General features: G+C 57.0%; 1 protein-coding gene and 2 non-coding genes across 19 annotated transcripts in view; all 3 read right to left on the reverse strand.

The window, feature by feature from the left end:
- PRRC2B (proline rich coiled-coil 2B) overlaps positions 1 to 21532 on the reverse strand; it is a 68481-nt gene that overhangs the window by 3558 nt on the left and 43391 nt on the right. For 3 of the 17 annotated variants that reach the window (XM_055089429.1, XM_055089428.1, XM_024126174.3), the window contains 16 exons: positions 17332 to 17548; positions 14647 to 16710; positions 13072 to 13268; positions 12380 to 12525; positions 11652 to 11793; positions 10049 to 10131; positions 9485 to 9670; positions 9143 to 9340; positions 8635 to 8721; positions 7808 to 7912; positions 7457 to 7649; positions 6571 to 6668; positions 5503 to 5630; positions 4767 to 5007; positions 1826 to 2002; positions 1159 to 1250 (listed from right to left, as the gene is read on the reverse strand). In XM_055089429.1, the coding sequence (XP_054945404.1) occupies positions 1159 to 1250; positions 1826 to 2002; positions 4767 to 5007; positions 5503 to 5630; positions 6571 to 6668; positions 7457 to 7649; positions 7808 to 7912; positions 8635 to 8721; positions 9143 to 9340; positions 9485 to 9670; positions 10049 to 10131; positions 11652 to 11793; positions 12380 to 12525; positions 13072 to 13268; positions 14647 to 16710; positions 17332 to 17548 (4354 nt within the window). Of the gene's footprint in view, positions 1 to 445; positions 512 to 1158; positions 1251 to 1825; positions 2006 to 4766; positions 5008 to 5502; positions 5631 to 6570; positions 6669 to 7456; positions 7650 to 7807; positions 7913 to 8634; positions 8722 to 9142; positions 9341 to 9484; positions 9674 to 10048; positions 10135 to 11651; positions 11794 to 12379; positions 12526 to 13071; positions 13269 to 14646; positions 16711 to 16841; positions 17037 to 17331; positions 17549 to 21532 lie in introns of all 17 variants that reach the window. The other 14 variants (XM_028497519.2, XM_028497517.2, XM_028497512.2 and 11 more) reach the window with 11 other exon arrangements.
- Positions 2612 to 2697, reverse strand: LOC112065583 (small nucleolar RNA SNORD62). The gene has a single exon (XR_002892116.1). It is a non-coding gene; the product is annotated as a small nucleolar RNA SNORD62 (small nucleolar RNA).
- LOC112065582 (small nucleolar RNA SNORD62) lies at positions 6898 to 6983 on the reverse strand. Its single transcript, XR_002892115.1, has one exon. It is a non-coding gene; the product is annotated as a small nucleolar RNA SNORD62 (small nucleolar RNA).

Consider the following 21532-nt stretch of genomic DNA (forward strand, 5'->3'; position numbering starts at 1 on the left):
TGAAAGTCAAGCCAAGAGAGTGAAACTAAGAACAGGAAAGATAATGACACGGGGGAAAATTCACGAAAAGCCCTCTCTCGGGAAATGCAGCTGGAGTACGGACTGACGTGACCACGGAGGAGGACTCGGCCTCAACACTGAGCGCGATGGGGCAGGGCGGGCGGCCACGCGGGCGACCTTGCCCTCAGCCACGCCGGCAGCCTCGCGCAGGGCACTGCGGGTCACGCACACCTGTTTTACTCGTGTGCAGACAGGAGGAATCTCCCACACGTAACAAGAGTCGACTGTGCCAACCTTCGGGCCAAGCGCCGTGTGCTGCCTCCCCAGCCGCACGCTTCTCCGCGGGTGAGAGAGCCATCAGAAGCAGACGCTCCCTGACTTTCTAACACGCTAAGTCCTGCTGACCCTTGAGCATCACGGGTTTGAACGGCATGGGTCCACTTACACGTGGATTTTTTTCAGTAAGCACGTACTACACGATCTGCAGTTGGTTGAATCCTCGGATGTGGAACTGTGGACACGAAGGGCTAAATGTAAAGTTATACGTGAATTTCCAACTGCATGGAGGGTCAGCGCCCCTAACCCCTGCGTTGTTCAAGGGTCAACTGTAACTCAACATCATGACTGATACAAAGCCCCCCCTCTGAATCCAGCCAAGGGACCCGGGACAGTTACTGGAGGCGGAGACAGATCCCGAGAAGGCAAAGAAGGTACAGCTCTCGCCCTACGAGCCCAGCAGCAGCAAGCCCTGGTGGGGTCACAAGGCCATTCAAGGGACATGTGGCCCCAGGAAAGGAAACCCCGCCACCCCCCTCTCCAGGGTATCTGCCCTCTCTGCTAGTGCATCTTTTAAAAAAGATCTGGTGAGAAAGCTGTTAGTAGCCAGGGTCTGTCCTGACGCTATTATAACATTAGCCTTTCCTTTCCCTGCCTTTCCAGAAAGTTCTCCCATACCAGAACATTTTATGATGATGATTAAAAGCAAAACCATGCCCCAGAGTTCCTGAGTCTCCTGTGTCCCAGCACTGGAACTTCACGGTGACACACAGGCTGACAAAGGCGACCCAGCCTCGGTGCCCTCGCGCTGCTCTCCCTGGGCCTGCGATTCCACAGCGAGGGCTCAGCTGTGAGCATCCGTCCCCCAGGGCGTCTCTTTACCTGTAGGTCTGCGGTGATGGCATGGAGCCTCCTGAAGAAACATTCTGTTTACTGTCGGCAAAGTGGAAGCCCTTCATCTCCATCTGAGAGGACTAAAGCGATGGGCTGTCACTGGAGCGCCCTGGGGACAGCTGCCCCCGCCACCAACCACCCTGGGCAGAGCCAGTGGGGGCCACGAGGGCTTCAGGACAGAGAGGCATCTCGTCAAGGAGCGTGCACGCCTGGCCTTCCGGTGCAGGATGGAGGCAGGAACGACCACGTGTGTTTGTTCCCTTTGCGCGGGCGGGGAGGGCAGACTGCGCCACGCCTGAGCACGGACCGCGGCGAACGTGCCCTCTCCGCCCCGGAGGCCACCCTCTGCGGCACCCTGGGAGCTGGCAAGGACTTCGGCCCCCCAGACCTCAGCCGCAGGCACATTCCTCCCTGCCCTGCCCACCCAGGCCTGTTCACGTCGCTAATAACACGTGACCAGGGCTTCCTGCCACGGGACTGACAGGGCTCGGCAACGAGTGGGCCACCAGTGGTCTGGCGAGGCCCGGAGCCTGCGTCCCAGACCGCCAGCACTCTCCCCTGCAACAGTGGTTCCTGACTGGCCAGAAAGGGTCCCCAAGACGGGAGGCCCACCCCGCCCCACCCCAGGGCCACAGCAAGACGGCGTCATCCTCACCTCTCTGCTGGTGTTAAGGACCGAAGGCTGGGACCCGGGTGGGAGCATTCTTCGGGGGGCCCCGACAGAGAGGCTCTGCCCCTGTGGCAGCTGGATGGACTGCGGCAGGAGCAGGGGCTGCTGCCCAGAGCCGTACCGAGGCAGAGGCAGCTGGGAGCCAGGCAGCGGCATCGTCAGCTGCTGGACAACAGGGACAGTCAGGGGGAGGAAGCCACAAACCGCCGTTTACGCACGCATCCAAGAGCAACCGCGCATCACACTTCACTTTCTCACTGCAGATAAAAGGAGGCAAGGCCTTCACACGGTAGGACAGATTCTGGATAGAACACAGCAGAGATCACCCTAGACTTCATACTCTCAGTGGTAGGGAGCAAGCCTTAGGTGGTGAGAAAATAACTCGGACGGCTAGAAAATAAGCAGGACAGCTACGGGTGTCAAGTGCAGAAGGCGGGCGGCAAACACCGTGTGCGTGTTGGGGGGCGGGGGGCGGGGAGAAAGGTCAGGAAGGTGTAGAAGCCTTCCCAGGAAGCAGCGTCCAAGCGAGTCCCAAAAGATGGGAGCTAGACAGGAGGGGTATCCTTGTGCCCCTTTTTGCAGCACAAAAAGGCAAGACTACTTCATGCTCTGCCTCCAAAGGTGACAGAAAACAACTGGGGTCTGGGGTTTAGGGTTCCTGCAGTCTCGGAGCCTTCTGAAGCCTGTTATCCTGAAGTCCAGAACGAGGTGCGAGAAGGGAAGGAGGTGGGCCAGGAGACTCTCGGGACGGGGTGGGTGGGCCACCTGTGGTCTCTCGGTCACCTTCCTCTTCATCTCCCTGCTATTGAGTCCACAGTGGAGGGTCAGAAGGACCTATCGGAATTGCATCACTGAGATGTGGGGCAGCCAGACCTCAAGGCCCGGGCCCCTCCTTGCGCACAGCTGGGTGCGGGAAGAAGGTAAGGATGGCACAGCGTTTCTGGAGCGCTGGCTCGGGGTACGGTGTGTGAGCTGACGTGAGTCTTAAAGAGGCACCCTGGCTGCTGTACTGAGAACAAACTGGCAGCCGAGAGCAGGAGCTGGGCAGGGGGTGGGTGGAGGGGAAGAGAAAGGGCCACACTCTGAATACTTTTCAAAGGTAGGGCTGACGGGATGTGACGAATCAGCGGGGGCGTGGCGGAAGCAGGGATCCGGGGATGCCGCATGCCGGACATGAGCAGAGATGGCGGGCAGCCCACCGGGTCTGAGTTCAGGTCCAGGAGACAGAAATTCGGGAGAACTGGGAAGCGTTGGATTTGGGTGAGGCTTAGAGCCACAGGTCTAGAAAGAGGCCCGAAGACGGAGCCCAGAAAGCGCAGCAACTTACTGCCTGGGGAGGCAAGCGGGAAAACAGCAAAGGAGACCGGGAAGAGGCCTCAGGGAGGTGGCAGAAAAACCAGGAGCAGTGTCCTCGGAACCCAGAGAGCGGGATTCGGGGGAAGGAGTGACCACTGGGTCAAATGCTACTGATGGGTCAGTAGGAAGAGGGTGAAGAACCGTCAGGTTCAGTAACGTGGAATCTACCGGTGTCCCTAAAGAAGCGTTTTGTTTCTTAAAAAACGAGGAAAGACCGGGCTGCCTGCGGGTGTGGCGGAAGGGACCCTCAGAGCCGGACGGCAGCAGCCCCTCTACGTGCTGATGGCGGGAAGAGGACGCTAGCTGGAGCAGCTCCCAGGTGGGTGGAGAGGATGGGCTGCCCGCTCTCACCCCAGGGCCCCTCGCAGGCTCGGAGACGTGGCGCTGGGAGCTTGCAGATGTTCTCTTTTCCTTGTTACGACTCATTTCTTTGGCGACTCAGGATGCAAAACCACGGTGGGGGAGAAGGCAATGAGGAGGGTGGGGAGGTGCCCAAACGTTGGCTTTCCAGAGGGCGGCTGTATTTAACCCGAATCCAGTCTGACGGGGTTGGTTTCCCTTCAGTCTCAGGAAGCTGGGCAGAGGTGGGCCAGGGTTTAACCCAGGTGAGCACAGGGAGGGAGGGGTGGGGCAGAGCTGCATGCAAATGACAAGGAGCTGGGGACTCCCCTGGCGGTCCAGTGGTTAGGACTCCACGCTTCCACCGCAGGGGGCACGGGTTCGATCCCTGGTTGGGGAACTAAGATCCTGCGTGCCACGGCGCGGTCAAAAAAACAAAAAGGACAAGGAGGGTGTCTGGGGCTCTGCTGAAGGGGGCGGGGGGCAGGGATGGGGGAGGGAGAATTAAAAGGTGGTTGGACGTGGGTCACTAGAGGGAGGGAGGGAGAAAAGTCAGAGGTGGTGACCAGGTAGGCCCCTTCAGCCCAAGACGACGGGAGAGGTACAGCTACTGGCAGTGACCAGTCCAGACTGGAGGCAAGCAGGCACTGGCAGTGAGACCATGGAACTGGGGGCAGAGACCCGGGGGTGAGGGGTCACCTACAGAGACACCAAAACCCCTGAGAACTACAAGGAGAGACGTGCTGGAGACTGAGCCACGGGCCAAAGGAGGGGAGTGACCCGCAGAACCGTCTAATGCGCCCACGGGTCGGGGCGGGGAGGATGTGGAACCAGACACGGATCCAGCAACGTGGTGCTCGCAGCACACGGGGGCCAGCGGGGGCACAGCCTACGCGGTGGGCTCCAAAGCCAGGGTGTGAGGAGCAGGCGGAGAGAGTGGCCTCGAAGCATGAGTGTGCACGCAGAGGAGACACGCAGCCACCCCCAAGGCCGCAGCAGGAGAGGGGAGAGGCTGCAGGAGAAGCAGCGCCCTCGCTCTCGGGGAAAGCCCGGTCTCGGGACTGTTCCACAGGAGGTGGAGCAGCTGGCCCTGGTCTGGCAGCCCAAGGACCAGTGGCAGTGGCTACAAGCAGCATGTAAGTCAGTGGGCATCACGAGGCAGATACAAGGGGAAACGATCGTGAAGAAAAGAGACCTCGTGTTCTGAGGTGGGAGTGAGTGAATTCCTGACCTGCGGGAGCTGGGAGTCCAACATCTGGGAGGCGCCGAGCCCGGCGGCCGGGCCGAGCTGGCCCTCGTAGACCAGGGCTTGGTTTCCACTCATGGGCTGGTAGGGAGAGCCGGACTGGGGCTTCACCATCTCTAAGGGCTGCATGCCTGGGAACGCCGAGTAGGGGGGCTTCAAGGCTGTGCCTCCAGAGAGGATCATGGTGCTGGGCGGTGACAGGCTGGGGTGCATGTACACCTGAGATCTGCAAAAGCCAGAGAGGCGGTCGGGGCAGGTGCACGACTGCAGCAGCCGATCTCACACGTGGGCACGCCTCAGAATCCCACAGTGCTCGCCCCGACACAGCCTGTCGGCTCACCCCCCAGGGATCCTGACTCAGAAGGTCTGGGACGGGCCCTGAGAACTCGCACTCAAACAAGCCCCGAGACGGTGCTGCTGGTCTGGGGACCACGGTTTGAGCATCACTGGATTAAACAGACAGCACAGAACAGGAGACGCCGAAAGAGCGGGCCAGAGGCAGCAAGGTGCAGCGAGGTGGGAGAGCAGGGAGGGGGCCGGAGGCCACAGAGAGAAGGGACAAGGCCGAGCCCCACACCTCTCCCACAGCACAGCTCACCCTCACACCCGCCCCAAAGCGGGGGAGTGCAGGGCAGCAGCCGGCAAAGGGAAAAGGCCCGCAGGCTGGGAAGCTGGAAACCCCTGTTGCGAGCTGCCAGCCCCCCGAGCCCTGGCATCTCACCTGAAGGGCTGTAAGGAGCTGAAGATCTCCTGAGACTGGGAGACGGGGAGCCCGCCCCTCAGTCCGAGCTGGGCTTGAGCTTGCAGAGACGTGTGAAGGGAAATTGGGATCTGCTGGGCAGCGGCAGCCTGTGGACGGGGAGCCAGGCCATCACCGACGCGGCCCTCCAGGCTGACGCTCACCCCCGCCTCCCGCCCCCGCCCGCCCTTCTCCACGGGCAGCCAACACCGCCCACAATGCAAACTCGTGTCCTGCCTGTGCTTCCTTCACTCTTGGGAGAAAGCAGAAAACTGGCGGCAATCCCAAACCAGGGCGCATCCCTATGCTGGATTTTGTACAGTGGTGGGAACACTAGCTACACGTGTCAACAGAGGTGGGTTTCAGAAACGCAACGGCGGATGGAAAAGGTGCATGAAGAAGAATACGTGCGGTATGATCCAGTTACACGAAGAGCAAGATCTTGCAAAAACCAAACAACGTAATACTTAAGAATGTGTTACGAATAGAGATCAGGACAGGCCAAGGCCTCTGTCCCCAAAACAGCACTTCACCCTGGTCTGTGCGGGCACACGGGTCGGTGGGGCTGCAGGACGATTAGGAAGGCCCGGCACCAGCTTCAGGAGGAAGACTTCCAAAAAGCATCCCCTCGCGGCACAGAAAGTGTGCCAATTCTGCATAAAAACAAACACCTGCTCGCTTCTACAACTACCTCTTTCTAACGCATCCATGCCTGGGAGTCTAGGCCTTTCTTCTCTTCATCAGAAGGATACCTGATCACCAAAGAGAATTCCGTTTCAGTGAATTCCCCAGCTAGGGCACAGGAGAGCTTCGAGAAGGGAAAACTAAGCAGAGTCTGGAGCACTCAGCTCCATTCCTCCTCCCTGTCTCTCGTGTACTCATCCAATAAATACTGACTGGCTGCCAGACGTGCCAGGTACTGAGCATTAACGTGAGGGGTACAAAAAATGAGACACACCACGAACAAATAAATGAAGAAGGTAATTACGCCGTGTGCTGCACCCCTTCCCCCACCCCCCACCGCGGGACCACCTGGCTCGCCGTCATCACCTGTTGGTAACTCTGCTGCTGAGGTATCGTCTGAGGAACCAGCCGGGGCTGACTTGCAAACACATGGCCATCCAGGTAGAGAGGTGGCAGGTGGTTGCCTGGAAACAGAATCCGAGGGGGTGAAACAGGACCAAGGCTCACTGTTCCAGAAGGTGCTGGGAATCAGTGGGAGGAGGGAGTGTGTGCCCAGCTGACCCTGTGCTCCTGCACGGCCCAGGGCCCCGGAAGAGGGGCCGGCTGCAGCCTGCCTTTCCCACCTCACCCATTCACCCACTGCCCCGCACACGGGGGGCCAGGGGTGTTCGTCATAAAGGAAGGCTGCCGTGGTCTCTCAGTCACCTTCCTCTTCATCTCCCTGCTATTGAGTCCACAGTGGAGGATCAGAAGGATCTATTGGAATCGCATCACTGAGACGTGGGGCAGCCAGGCCTCAAAATCCCCACAGGCTGCCCTGGGGCACCAACATAGTGATGAGGATGGCGACAGGATGAAACTGGGCTCAGCTGATACAAAGCACTTCCCAGACGTGAGCTCGTCTCACTGGCGTGGCGACCCCACCCAGGGCCACCATCACCCTGTGTTATGTCACGGAGGAGGGGGCACAGCTCAGAGAGCTGCTCACGCGGCACGGTCTGACCCAAAGCCAAGTCTCTGATCAGTCCCCTCTCCAGGAGGTAGAAGAGCCTCACCAGAGTCGCACGGTCCTGCCTCCCAGCCTAGGAAGCAGGTGACCCGAGTACGTGGGAAGCTACGACCCCCAGCCTAGAACGCGCCCCCCTCTACACACTCCTTAAGTCAAGGCAGGGGTGGTACTCGGGGCTGCGAATCCAGCCTTTCTCTCAAGTGAACGGAGAAGGCTCCCTGAGCTGGCTCGCGGGGGAGATACCTGGAAGAGACGCAGAAGGTGCGACCGAGGCCACGGGCATGGGGGGCATGGAGACCCCACCGAAGGAGCTGTAGCTGACCCCGCTGGAGGCTCCCCCGGAGGACGGGGGCTGCAGGCCCGAGCCAGTGCCTCCTGGAGAGCTCTGCTCCGGCAAACTGGGCGAGTTTTCCCAAGCCTTGCGCGCAGACTCCATCTTCAGAAGCAAGGAGGTGGGGGAGACGAAAATTACGGTCCGGGAGGCAGTGGCGGCACAAGTTGAGCCCGGGGAGGTGGGCGGGGCTGCCCGCTCCCGCCCCTTCACAAGCCAAGGCACCGGGTGGGTGAACCCGCCTTGCTCGGGGCCAGTGTTACCTTCAGAGTGAGGTCGGCGGTGGGGAAGGACATCTGGGAGAGGCCGATGGCCCTCTGGATGTGATGATCGCGCCGGAGGATGGGAATACTCTGTGCCAACCCAGCCTGAAGGGGAAGGAGACCACGGAACGCTGACAGGCCCAGAGAAAGCGAGACGACGTGTCCAAACACGCCTTCCGTTTTGGTCGTGTGCACTCGAGACCCCTCCAAACAGCTGCCGCCACCGATTCTCTTGAAAGAAGGCCGTGGAGAGCCACCCTCATCCCCGCACCCCGAGCCCACCATCAGGGCCGCCGTGTTTTGGCAACATAAACGCGGCTGGCTGCCAGCACACAGGCACCACTACATGGCATGGAGATACCAGGTCCTGTCTCAACCCCCTCCCCCAAAACTGTGAAAAAGAGGTCCTGGTAACACATGTTCAGAAATGCAACCACTAGGCCCTCCTCCTGCGGTGCTACCCCAGCGCCCACCAGCACGATACAGGGATTCTGAGAAACCGCAGAGTAAAGAAACCTGTTAAGCGCAGCATTCTCATACATGTGCAACCACAGAACCTGGGAAGTTTTAAATCACAAAGTGCCAAATAAACCAGACCTCAGGAGTTACACTATCCCATTTTAAGTTCACAAAACCAGAGCGTGGAACAACTCGCTCAAGGACGTGTAACTAGCTAGAGACAGCGTCAGGACTCAAACCACGTCCGCCCAACCCCAGAGCCATGGCTGCTTCGCCCCCTCTGCTTCCGGAACACCTCACGAGGCTCTTTTTGCCCAGGGCCTGCTGGCACGGGGACGACAGAGCTGGAGGTGGAAGCACAGACTTACGTTACTGGCCAACGCGTCCTGAAGTTTGACAACTGGATTCCCCGCGGGACCAGAGGCAGAACCGGGCTGCAAGCTGAAATCAGAGTCCTGGAAAAAAGGGAACAAAGCCCACAGAAATCACCATGGCTCACCTTCTGTCAGAGACCCACGTTAATTTGATCTACGGTCTCAGCAACTCAAAAACCCACTAAGCAGCATTCACATGAGCAAGATGGCCAGATGTTTCCCGATGGCCCCCGAGAAAGGAGGCCACCCCCTTCTCTCTGCCCGGCTCCCTGCTCGGCCTGAGAACCTGCCTAGTGTAAGCAGGGAGACCGAGAAAGTAGCTCACAGCACCTCTTCACCTGCAAAGCCACCCGCCACGCTCCCCTGGAGCAACGCCCAGGGCCCATGTCCCCGCTCCTTCTAGGAGCCCACCCTAAGCTCCCCACTTCCTCTCCAAGCAGCAAAGGTGCGGGGGGTGGGGTGGGGTGGGCCACAGGAAGAAGAAAACAAATCAAAGCCTCACCTTTGGATTGACTCCAAATTCGATGGGTGGCACTGGCAGCACAGAGTCCACGTGAATCTCCACCCCATTAACAGGGGGGACCACAGCCCCTTGCAGCCGCTCAGCCCCCTCGGAGCCCTTTCTGTTTTTCAGAGACCGCTCATTGCCGATGGGTCCTGGTCTGTGCTCCTTGCTCTGTCCCGAGCCTTGCTCAGAATCCTTGATGGAAAAGCAGAGAGGCTGAGACGCACAGCCTGGAACGCCCCTGATCTCCAGCTTCCGAGGGACCGGGAGTCGGGAAAAAAGACAGAAGATACCAGCCCTTCCGCCCAGCCCGGCCGGAGAGCCAGACCCCCAGGTTACCTTCGGCTCCGACTGCTTCCGAGTCTGCTCCTTGTGGCCATCGGCCTTGGGCTCCAGGCCGGGCCCGCTCACCTCCTCGGGTTTCAGAGTGCCGTACGGGGAGCTGCGCTGCGAGGAGGTCGCCGAGGACTCCCGAGACTCGGCGCTCAGGTCAACGCCACTGTCTCCCTGGCTGCTCTTAAAGCCCTGCTGTGCAGGACACAGGAGGGTCAGAGCCCATCCCCTCTCCGCCTGCCTGCAGAGTGAGACTGGGCGGCCCGACACGTCTCCCGGCCCAAGCCCATAATCACAGGTACGCGCGGGCCCTGGACAGAGACCGCAACCCGCTGCGCTTGTGACCACCGCCAGATGCCGAGGAGAGGCCCTCACACCGCCTGCCCAGGGCGGGCGCTCCCTGGCCATCCCCGTTCTTCCTCCCTCCCACACAGGCCCCTCCCGCAGATCCGAAGGCAAGACTGGAGACCAGTGACGAGCCAGGCTCACTGCCCGGCCAGGGAGAGCACGGGCGGGCCTCCGGGATGGCGGCGGACATGAGCACACACCTGGCGCCCGGCGGCCACTCACCTCGGCAGAGCCGGGCTCGGTGCCGGCAAAGGCAGTGGCGGCTTTGGCCCAGGAGTCGCCGGTCGAGGCCTGAATGGGGAGGGCTGCTAGGGAGGAAGACAGAGAGTCAGGACGTCGAAGAGGAACAACCAAGCCAGAAAAACAAGCACAGGCACAGCTCACACAAACCCAAGTCTCTGAACCGCCCCCGCTCCCACCGCAATCGACCCATTAGCGAAAGAGGAGCTGGTCTGATACCTTCACCCGACTTTCCAACATCCTCAGGCAGATCTCCATAAACGTGCTTCCTGTGATTTCACTGACAGTGTGCTCTACTAAACACACCAGCAACTTTTCACTCACACCGGTTAGAATGCTCTATCACTACCTCTGCTGAGGTGAAGCTTTTTGCACATAAACCATTTATTTCTACAAGTTGGCACCTCTTCAAGTCTCTGAAAAATCGAAGCTGATGTTACTCAGCTTTTGTTAGCTCACAGACCACCCTGAGAACCCAACAAAAGCCACGGACCCTGTGTGTGCACATGAAATCTCACACGCTCTTCTTAAGATCCAGGGGTCCTCTGAAGTCACCCACAGACCCCTCCCTGGTCTGAGCAACCAACGAGATGCTGCAGAATCCTGGAGGGAGAAGCGTGACTCCGGAGTTAGCCCACTCTGCTTGACCGATATGGCGGGTAAGTATCTTTGGACACTTATACCATGACACCCACCACTCTCACAACCAAACTGACTGATCAAAATTTTATTAAAAATTATCGTACTTTCAATCAGTTGACTATTTCCCAATGTTATTTTGCAATGTGTTGGAACCAAGGTTTTAACCAGAAACATGAAGATAGGCCATGACGTAAAACTGAAAGAATCAGGTGTTTGTCACATGGCTCTGGGGTTGTCACTTCACTCTGGAAGCCTCAGCTGCTTGGAAAAAAAGAGCTGGAAATGGATGATTTCTCCAAGCTCCCCCTGTATACCCTGCAGGGCCCTGCCGAAAGCTGGCGTTCGAGAAGAATCTGCTCAATTAAAATGGTTTTGTATTTTAAAATGAAAAATTACCAGAAAAATGGCACTGGGTAAGAAATGTTTTCAGGGAAACAAATTTTCTAAAAGGTAAGGGCCACCCTAGTCTGGTTTCAAACCTACGACAGCATTTGGGGGAGGAGCTGACAGAAACTTCCTTCTGCTGAGGAAAGAGCACACAGCACAGACAGGAAGGCTTCTGGACCCCTGTTCTCCCGAGCAGTCGTCTGCTGCTCTTCCTCAAGGGGAGAAGAAAGGATAACCGCTGGGGGCAGAGTCAAGCCAACTCCCCGAGTGACCTCAGCTGGGCGGGGGTGGGGGCCATCCTTTCCCATCCCTGGATTCGGAATGCTCTCCTCTCCACCAAACTTCAGGCAGGGAAAATCTGACACCTGTTCGGAGGCTGCAGCAGCACGTGGTGCTATGATGGCATCCAACGCCCTGACTCAGCAGAGGAAGCCAGGAAACAGGTAATGCTCCGTCTGTGTTCACGGCCCCAAAGCAGGACGCTCCCTAATAAGAGGCCCCGAGCCCGTGAGGCGGCCGTGGGCCGAGCGGCTGAGCCCACACCCCGAGCTCTTACCCTGGCCGCTGCTCTCCCAGATCTCGGTGCCCAGGCTACTGCCAGGCACAGCTCCATCACCTTGCTCCAGGCACAGGTGGTTCTGCTTTTTCGCAAACCGAGGAGGAATACGAGAGGAAAGACTTCGGCCTTTGACAGGTACCTAAGGAGAAGAAAAGGGATGCAGTCCGGCCTCGACCTCAGACACGAAGGGTAACAAACTCTCCCTAGGAAGACTATCCCAGGCACCAGAACCACACCCCCGGAAACTGCTCCAGTGACGCTACAGCCAGCGGCGCTACAGCACTTGCCAGCCAGGACCTCAACCGCGTGGGAACTGCAGTGCCGACCACACCGCCCCCGGAAGCGACCAGTGGGCTGCGACCTGGGACTGCGGGGCAAGTGAGCAGTGCTCGCCCCGACTCCGTTTCGAGTACAGAGTTGCCAACCCTCGTGACTCCCAAGGCGATGAGTCTCACCCCACTCGGGCCGGAGCACAGTGGAAGGAGGAGGGACTTCGCGGCTGACGGAGGCCCGCGTCCGGCTCGGCCCCGTTTCAGCGGGTGTCACCCCGGACCAGTCCCCCTCTCGGGGAGCAGGGATGGCACCATCTGCTGCCGTGGAGCCACAGGGATAGCGGGCCCTGGGAGGCAGCGCATGTGTAATAAACATGCCTTCTTCCTCTCCTGTCTTGGGCCTAATTCAGGAGCCCCGTCCACCCCGGCCCCGCCCACGCCTCGCACCCCGACCTGCACGGCTGGCTCCTTCCTTCTCCTCTCTTCCTCCAGCACACGGCGCTGCTTCTTGGTCAGGACTTCGATGAAGCCTTCCCCCACCACAGAGCCCACCTCACCCTCCTCTCCGGGGCTGGATCCGCAGTTTTCAACGCCGGCATCTGAACCAAGATTCACAAGGAAAGACAGTGAGTGGTTCCATTTACTGGGAGCCAAGAATAACCCAACGCTACAGGCACCTGATATCTAAGGACCGGCTCAGCTCAGAGGCCAGGCTCTTAGCTGGCTTGGGCCTCAGCATATTCACCAGGGTCTAGGAAACCCAGCTATGATTTCTACACCCTTCTCATGGCCCCTCTAACACAGTGCTACCTCAAATCAAAGAGGCTACGGTTAAGAAAACAGTCTTCGGAGACAGACACACTTCAGTCCCAACTCCGCTCCTAACCGGCTGTGTGACCTTGCACAAACCACTCCACTTCTCTGGGCCTCAGCTTCCCCATCTTTAAAACTGGGACACCGCAGGGCTGTTACGGGGGTTCAGCAAGGTTGTGAGCGACATAAAGGCAGGAATCCTTTCTGTTTTGCTCTTAACCCAGAAGCTAAGATATTCAGTGAAAGGGCAAACTCAGCAACCCACAGAGGTGGCCACGGCTCCCCACTTTGCCCGGATTCTTCTTCCCCTGAAGATGTGAGGTGACACTCACTTCCATAGTTCAGGTCAAATGGTTTCATGGTCTCTCCCTGTTCGCCTGCCCTCTGGGCAGCCAGCTGGGCCTCCTTCTCTGCCTTCTCACAGGAGGCTTCGGCGATGTCGGAGGTGGCATGGGCCGCCCGCTCCAGCGTGTAGTGGCCGCTCCCACTGCTGCAGCCAAGACCTCCAGGCAAGGTGTCATCCGGGGACCTATAAAGGAAGGAGGATCTCGTTAGCTCAGAAGTGACCAGAGGCTGGGGAAGGAGAGAGAAGGAAAAACTGCACATGCACGCACAGCACGCACACAAGCACAGCGCCCTGATCTTTGTCACTTCCTCTCGGCGTCCCCTCCGTTCAGCAGAAGCCGCTTGCTGGCGGTAGCGCACTCTGCAAGCCCGTGTGGAGGCTGCCCCAGCAGCACTGCTACGGCAGAGCCCACGGGAAAACTGCTCTCTCCCCAACGCCTTCCCAGGGCTGATACTTCTGTCCTTTCCCACTGTGTGCCAAACCCAGTAGGGCTACAGAAAGGAAAGGGAGAAGGGGGGATGCTTAGAAAGGGGCTGCAGAACTTTCTGCTCCTCTCGTAAGACTGACCAGAGAGGAGCCCAGGCCTCGCCCTACTGCCAGCCCAGCTACAGGGCAAAAATCAGAAGCAAAAGCCAAGTCTTGGCATCTGGGGCCTAGAAAGCTAGTCTAGATGGACACCTCAAAGAACCCCCATTCTTCTGTGGTTCCTTCTTCGGGGATACAGATTAATTACAGGCCAGGCTTCGGTGCCCTGAATTCTCAGGAGGCTGGGAGGTGGGAAGCAGTCTGCCTCAGCACGCCGGGGCGTGGCCTGGGCGCGAGGAGGAACGCAGGCTGCACGGCGCCCGCCCTTTGCCCTGATTCCGGGCCAGGCTCGGGCACTGAGCCGACACTGAGCACCGATCACCACCCCACCAAAGCCTCTAACTCTAAACGAGAGGTGCTCACCAGGCCTCGGGCGGCTCACTCCCTTTGCTTACCGCCTGGCTCTCACCAGGCCGGGGTGGCAATCCCCAGAGCGGCGCTGCTTCTCTTCACTGTCGAGAAGCAAAGCCACTCAGGGAAGAGCGATCTCTGCGGGGGCCAGGAGGCCAGCAGTGCCCCATGTGTTCCTGCAGGACGCTGCCTGGCAGCAGCCTGGAGCCAAGGAGTCTGGTGGACTGACCGGTACTCACGAGGCGCCATGAACAGGGAGCGGCCCTCTGCGGCCGTGGCCCCTCGGCTGGACTCCGAGGAGACACACGGGGGCTGAGCGCGTGAGACGGGGACTGGGATAGGCACCACAGGGGACCGGCGGGGCGGGGACTCTAGTCTTAGTTCTGAAGCCACAACAGCAGCAGCAGCACGCCACAAGGGAAGCAGACAGCAGCGCAAGGGCCGGTGATGGAGACGCTCACGTACAATGGCCTCGGCGGGCGGGCGCCCTCCTGGAGCACAACGAGGGGGAAGGAGTCGGGGCCCTGACACACGGCGGGACACGCATGCATGAAGTGCCGCTGGGACAACCGGCTAACAGGACGACAGCAACAAAAAAGAACCCGGGACTCTGTTTCCGGTTTACCTTTTGGCTTTCAAAGGCGTCCCACTCTGATGGCTCTCGTAACGGGGAGAAGCTTCACCGCCACCTGGCCTAACAGACTTCTCCCCAGACCCCCCCGGCTCCAGCTTCCGGCTCTGTCTGTCAACGAGGGGCCTCTGGCCGGAGAAGCTCCGCTTGGCCAGCTCCTTCTTCTCGCCCGCGCTCGCCCCGGGCAGCCCGTCGGCCTGGGGCTCGGGCCCGGGCCCGTCCCGCCTCTCCCGCCTCTCGCTGAAGTCGCTGCTCTCGGAGGCCGTCTCCCACTCCTCGTTGGCGTGGTCCGAGGAGTGCTGGCAGGCGAGCTCGGGGGACTTGCGGCCCACGGTGCCACTCCTGTCCCCGGGACAGGGTCTGGGCCGGCCTGGCCACTGGCCCGCCGGCAGGGGCTGCTCATCCTCCGGCCCCCACAGGCCCAGGGCTTCCCGCTCCTGCCGAAGGCGCCGGAAGCGGGGGGGCTTGTCCTGGCGCGGGGGCCGCCTTCTCCTGAAGGGCCGGTTCTCGGCATTTTCGGAATCTGCCGCGTGGTCATCTTGGAAGAAGGCCCTCTTGTCCTCCACACGGCCATCCTCGAAGCCCCGGGTGCCCAAGGCGTCGGGGTGTCTGTAGGTGTCCGGGATGTAGTCTCTGTCTGGGGGCCGCCGGGCCCCGCACGTGTCGGGGGGGCCTGACTCCTGCCAGGGGGCGCCCAGACCCCGGCTCGGCCAGGGGGCCGCCTCCTTGGCCGCGAAGGTTCTCCGGCCATATGCGCAGTTGCTCAGCCGCGGGGGGAGGGCACGCCCGAAGGCCCGCGGGCCTCGGTTCTTGGCCTCTGGCCCGCCGTGGTCCTCGGGGTACATCCTGCCGGACCTCCAGGACTCCCTGAAGTCGCCCTTCCTCCCAGCGGCCTCGTCCCTCTCCGGGAGCACGCCCTCGTCCCCGGTCTCGGCGCCCCGCTGCCGCCGCCGCTTGGGAAGCTCCTCGTACTCAGAGCCCTCGCTGTGGGTCTCGCTGGCGATCCTCCGCCGGGGCTTGGCCCGGGGGAAGTCATCTGCCAGCCCGAACTCTCGCGGTCCCCGGCCGCGGCCGCTCCTCTGGCTGCCGCCGTAGAGGCCCCGCGCCCCAAGGACGCCCCCGCCACAGAGGCTGCCGCCCGCGGGCCGCCCGCGGAAAGTGAACTCTCGGAACCCGCGGCCGCGGCCCCGGGCCTGCCCCCGGCCCCCAAAGGCCTGCTCCTCATCAATAAAGATCCAGTTATTCCTCTTGGTAGGGGGTGTGTGGCTGGCCTCCCGGGAGGGGCTGGCCTCCCGGGCCCCGTCGGGCTGGTCATCCTCCTCCGGCCGGCTGGCCTCGCGGCCCAAGGCAGCACGGGCCGAGCCCTGGTCCTCCGAGGAGGCCGGGGCCACGCTGGCCAGCGCGGGGTCGTTCTCTTGGTCCTGGTCCTCGGCCGCCTCGCAAACGGGCCCTGTCTCCCGAGCCAGGCGGGCGCTCCCTTCTCCCAGCTCCGGCTTCATCTTGTCGAGCTCCTTCTCCTTGTCTTCCACCTTGAGGGCCTTCAGGACGGGCTTCTTGATAGGGCCAGACCTCCGGGTCCTGCTGGTCTGCTCCGGGTGCTGGCTGCCGGCGCCCCGGGCTTCTGGCGTCCACTCGGGCTCCAGGGCCGGCTGTTTGCCGGGGCTCCCTTCCTTCTCCCAGGAGGAGACACTGAAGGACAGCTCCTCCTGGGGCGCCTCTTTCTCGACCCTGCTGTCTGGGTCGGCGGCCTTCGGCTGGCGGCTCACGTCCCAGTCGCTATACTCTGGTTTTTTCTCAGCTGGGGCAAAGTCGGGCTCCAGTGTGGAACACCTGAGGTTTGGGGTGTGACTCCCAGGTGCGCCTGCTTCCTGAACATTTTCTTGGGGTGGAAACAAAAGCTCCTGGCCTATTCTTTGAGAAGAGACACAGCTGTCAAAGTCTGCTGGGGCCTTCTTGTCAAAAGCACTCAAGTACTCCTCCCCTCTCTCCTCAAGGAGATCGCGCCGGGCACTTACGCCCCCTGACCTTCCAGGTGAGGCAGAGTAAGAGCTTTCATTCCTGAAAAGGAACCAGAAAAATCAGTCAACGTGATTGGAGCCTGGTTCCTGGGTTCCATGCTGAACACAGTTTAGTTTTAAAAAGAAAAAAATTTTTAAAAAAAAGAAAAAGAAAAAAACATAGGCACCAACATTCGCTCTATCTTTAAACAGGTCTCAGAGATGCTGGGCCATGGGCTGGTGGCGGCCCCTGGAGTCCAGAGAGTGGAGAAGTCAGTGGCCGGTGGACTCAGCGAGCAGCCGGGGATCCTCTGGTTCACACAAGCTGGAGCCGGGGTGTCCGCGGAGAGGCCGGGGCGCTGGGCCAGCACAGCCAGCTCGCCTTTACTTTCACAGGAAGGAGCCACGACACACGCACTCAACCCCGCCTGCCCTGTGAGGCCCCCACCCCTCGGCCCTGCCCAAGGTTCCGCGGGATTTGCCTCTGACGCCAGGATTTCTCCCGGGCCCTCAGTTGCCATCAGCGCCTCTCACACAAAAGCATCCGGCCATCCTTATCTCACTCTCCTTCCCCAGGGGGCACCATCTCCTGGGACAGGGCCTCTTCCCAGAGCCCTACCTCAGTGAGGACCTGGAGACCCCTCCTTCAGTTGCAGGTCAGTAGGACCAAGTTTCACCTCACCTGACATGCATGTCCATGGCCAAAGTGTCACTGGATTTCGGGTGGGGGAGCGAGTAGCCCTTGCTCTGCAACGCCATGTAACCCTCGGGGCTCCACACGGGGGCTGCATCGATGGCGGTCACTTTCCTTTCCGGCAGTGGGGGCACACAGCTCTGATCCTCAGAGCGACAGCCAGTTCCACTGAGAGAATCCTGGGCCATCATGGGTTTCATCAATCCTGAAGAAGGCAAAGAACCAATCAGTCACCTCGTTTAGCAAGCCATGGATCAACCACAGGCCCAAAGGAGACAAGCTGCCCCAACTCTCACATGGACACAGCACCCCACCTGCTTAACATCACCGAGGTCCCATCTTTCTGATCACAGAACCTCTGAAGGCACACACGCATGCAATCTGAAAGGCCTGTTCAAAGACCTGTGAGGTCCAATCCTAGTTCCTGGATGAAGAGCCCCTGTGTTGAAGGCTATAAAAAACTGGCAAGTGGAAACTGGAACCATCAAACAGGAGAGCTCATGGGTGTCAGCGGAATGCTAGGGGCCAGTCAGTCAGCACGCAAGATGCCTGAAGGTCTTCTGCACAGACACAAGGAAGATGAGCTACACTCCAGGGAGCCTACATGCAACAAGGAGCCAGCATCTACCTGCTTCCAATCCCCCGCAAGACGATTCAGAAAAGTATTGGGGCTTTAGCTCCTTTTATTTCTACCCCTAAGTTAGACAGTAACACTCCACATTTTGTACATGGAAGGGCAGTGGGGGATACACAAATGACACTAAACTGTTAGTTGGCCCGAGGAGACTGGGACATGCTGACGTCTCGGTCCTACCAGATATCAACCAGTCAGGGAACTGGCACACCCGCCCTCCCCGGGCCCCTCTGTCCACGTCTATCAAACAAGGGGTCTGGGCTGCTGCAGACAATATTAAAGGTCTCTCACTGGGCCAGATTCTGTGGAGAAAAGAAGATCTGATTTTTCAAATACTTCACAAAGCTAATTATTGGCCCCCAGTGTTTTTCTGCCCATCTTTTGAGATAATCTGACCAGGAAAATGGTTCTGCATTAGACCAACGGCTTTAAGCTTTCTTTTAGCTGTGGAGTGCTCTGTTCCAAAGCTGTCAATATATGACTCCAGCACAAAGTTAGTATGAGTCAGGTGGTCGGGGGGACCCTCTCTGGAATCCTAGAATTACACACCATTTATTAAGTACTGATTACAAGGTGTGCGGAACTGCTCCACACTGTACACGGACCTATTTTTGGCAATATGGCAGCTCATATTACCTGAAAAAAACCTCCTGTCACAAAAATGCTGGACAAAACACATTAAACATTTCACTCGCAGAGCTCTGTTCCCCCAAAACCGGGAACCCCCAGGGAGCTGAAACCACAACCACGGCCAGAGCCACGAGCTGGTGCTCCCTAGAGGGGAGCCAGGGACACATCTATCAGATTTAGTAACCTACAGGCATGCTCCTAAATGCGCCCCCCACCCCCACTCCAGGACAGGAGACGGGGCTTTTCCACACAAGGCAGAGAGCTGCAGCTGAGATGCTGTTTAAACAAGGACCCTCAAAGGGCTATGCCCTCAATTAAAAGGCAGATCAGAAAAATACAGGCTCTTTAGTACAGGGAGATGACTGAATTTGTGTCTTGGCCTGGGCTAGGGTAGGGAAAACAGTCCTCCGTGAGGAGTTCATAGCCACATGCCAGCTTTCATGCAGGTTTGGGGGCAGGAGCGTGAAGTTCAGATTTATACCCCTAGAATGTTCCAGAAACTTCCTGAGTTAAAATAAAGGGTAGTTCTAGGCTGGCAGAAGAAAACATAAAACCACACTGGAGGGATATACCCTCAAACCAAGCTATACTAGATCCCCACGATAAATAAATCTCTGCGAAAATGAACTCACAATCCAAAATTACCAGAACACTGTGTGGAAAACAATCCGCTATGAGTCCATGGTAAGCCCACGGGATAATATACCTTCCTCAAGAACTTCAGGTAACAAATTAAAATGTGAAGCACTAGAAAATTATGTTTTAAATGATTACATGCATAAAGGAAGGAATTAAAAACTTACGAAAAATATAAGACACAAGAAAAAATAATAGATTTGTGGGAAAAATTCTGGTAATAAAAATACAGTCACCGAAATTAAAAACTCACTGGACAGTAAAAAAAAAAAAAAAAAAAGAGCAGATCAGACACAGTTGGAGAGAAAAGAGAATTGGAAAATAGTTGAAGGATTTTCCCAGAAGGCACCACAGAGGTTAGCTCTCTTATATATTTAAGAGACTTGGAAGGCAGAATGAGAAGGCACAAAATAATCTAAGTGGGTGACCTAGGAAGAAAGGATATAAAGAATGAGGAAAAAGCAACATCTGACATGATAATTAGAAGAGAATTTTCCAGAAGTGATGAAAGACATACATCCTTAGATTCGAGCACTGTGAGTTCTAAGCAGAAGAAGGTAAGGATAGATATAGATATATACCTAGACACAGCATACTGAGAAAGAACTATAGGAGACCAAAGACAAAGAGAAGATCTTAAAAGCAGCCAGAAAGAAAACAGTAGATTACCCAGACACGAATCAGACACATGAGCCAGAAAACAAGGAATACTATCTTCACAGTACTAAAAGAAAGTAACTGCCAACCTCAAGTTCTATACCCAGCTACACTATCATTCAAGAGAAAGAGTGACATCAAGAATTTCTCAGGCAAAGACTATCTACTGCCAAAACAACTTTCCTGAAGACCTGGACAGAATGTACTTCATGAAGAAATAAATGGGACCCAGACGGAAGGATAAGCAGCAAAGAAACTAGTAAACATACAGGCAAATCTGAACAAGAACAGGTCAAATAAAACAACAAATAATAGCTGATTTGGTGGGCATAAAAAAAGGTGGAACTAAAATTCCAGGCAAAAATAACAAGACTGATGAGGAGGTAGTTAGAGCTCAGGTTCAGGGTAAAGATATTGATTAGCTTTTGCTAAGTCAAGGGTGCATGTTAGAATTTAATGTAACCATTCACACAGTAGAAACAGAATGTAGAAGGAAAACAAACAAAAAGAATAGGAAAACTTGTCATCAAAAAAAGAAGAAAAAGAAAAGCACAGAAAAGAGGGATAAACAGAAAGCATAAAATAGGAGAGTAGGAAATCTGAATATAATAATCCCAATAAATCTAAAGGGAACAGCTTCAGCAACTGAAGTCACAGAGCTTCAAAGTGGGTAAAACCATACACATCTTACACATACAAAGATATTCTCCTCCAAAAAGGGCTCAGAGAGGCCTGATGGTAAAAAGTTGGGGGAAAAAGATACCACATAAATACTAATCAAAAGAAAACTGGAATAAAATGATTACCAGGTAAAGTAGACATTAAAGGTAGAAAGCACAACTAATGATAACAAAGGTGCTGTAAGAAGATAAAAGGAACAAGACGAAGTACGGCTTCCAGACAGATAAAGCAAAAACTGACAGGTTTACAAGATTTGACAAAATCCACATCATGGTGGGAAATGTTCACACACCTATTAGTAATTGATCAAGGGGATAAAACATTGTGATGATACAGTCATTTGTACAGCACAATTAGCAAGCACGATGTAATGGACCACGTCCAGTGGGAGAATACATTCTTCTCAAGCCCTTGAGTGAAATTCGACCTGCCACTTCTTTTAAAAATAAAGTTGTACTGGAAAGCAACCACATCCATGCACTCACTATTGTCTACAGCTGCTTTTGCTCTACAACAGCAAAACTGAGTAGAAGTTCAAAGCCTAAAATATTTATTATCTGGCATTAATAGAAAAAGTTTGTGACCGCTGGTCTATATCATACAGACCATGTTATCTGACCACGAGGCGGCCACATTAGAAATTAACACCATAAAGATGGTATTAAAACTTTACATTTGGAAATTTTACAACATGCCATAAAAAAATCACTCAAAAAAGATAAAATCAGACTAACATTTAGAACTGTACAATAATAAAAATGTATCTTAAAACTCAGAGGCTCATAGCTCAGGTGAGACTTAAATACATGAGAAAAAGTCAGAAACTGGGGCTTCCCTGGTGGCACAGTGGTTGCGCGTCCGCCTGCCGATGCAGGGGAACCGGGTTCGCGCCCCGGTCTGGGAGGATCCCACATGCCGTGGAGCGGCTGGGCCCGTGAGCCATGGCCGCTG

This window comes from Physeter macrocephalus, chromosome 13 (assembly GCF_002837175.3).
Source record: "Physeter macrocephalus isolate SW-GA chromosome 13, ASM283717v5, whole genome shotgun sequence".
Taxonomy (NCBI): Eukaryota; Metazoa; Chordata; class Mammalia; order Artiodactyla; family Physeteridae; genus Physeter; species Physeter macrocephalus.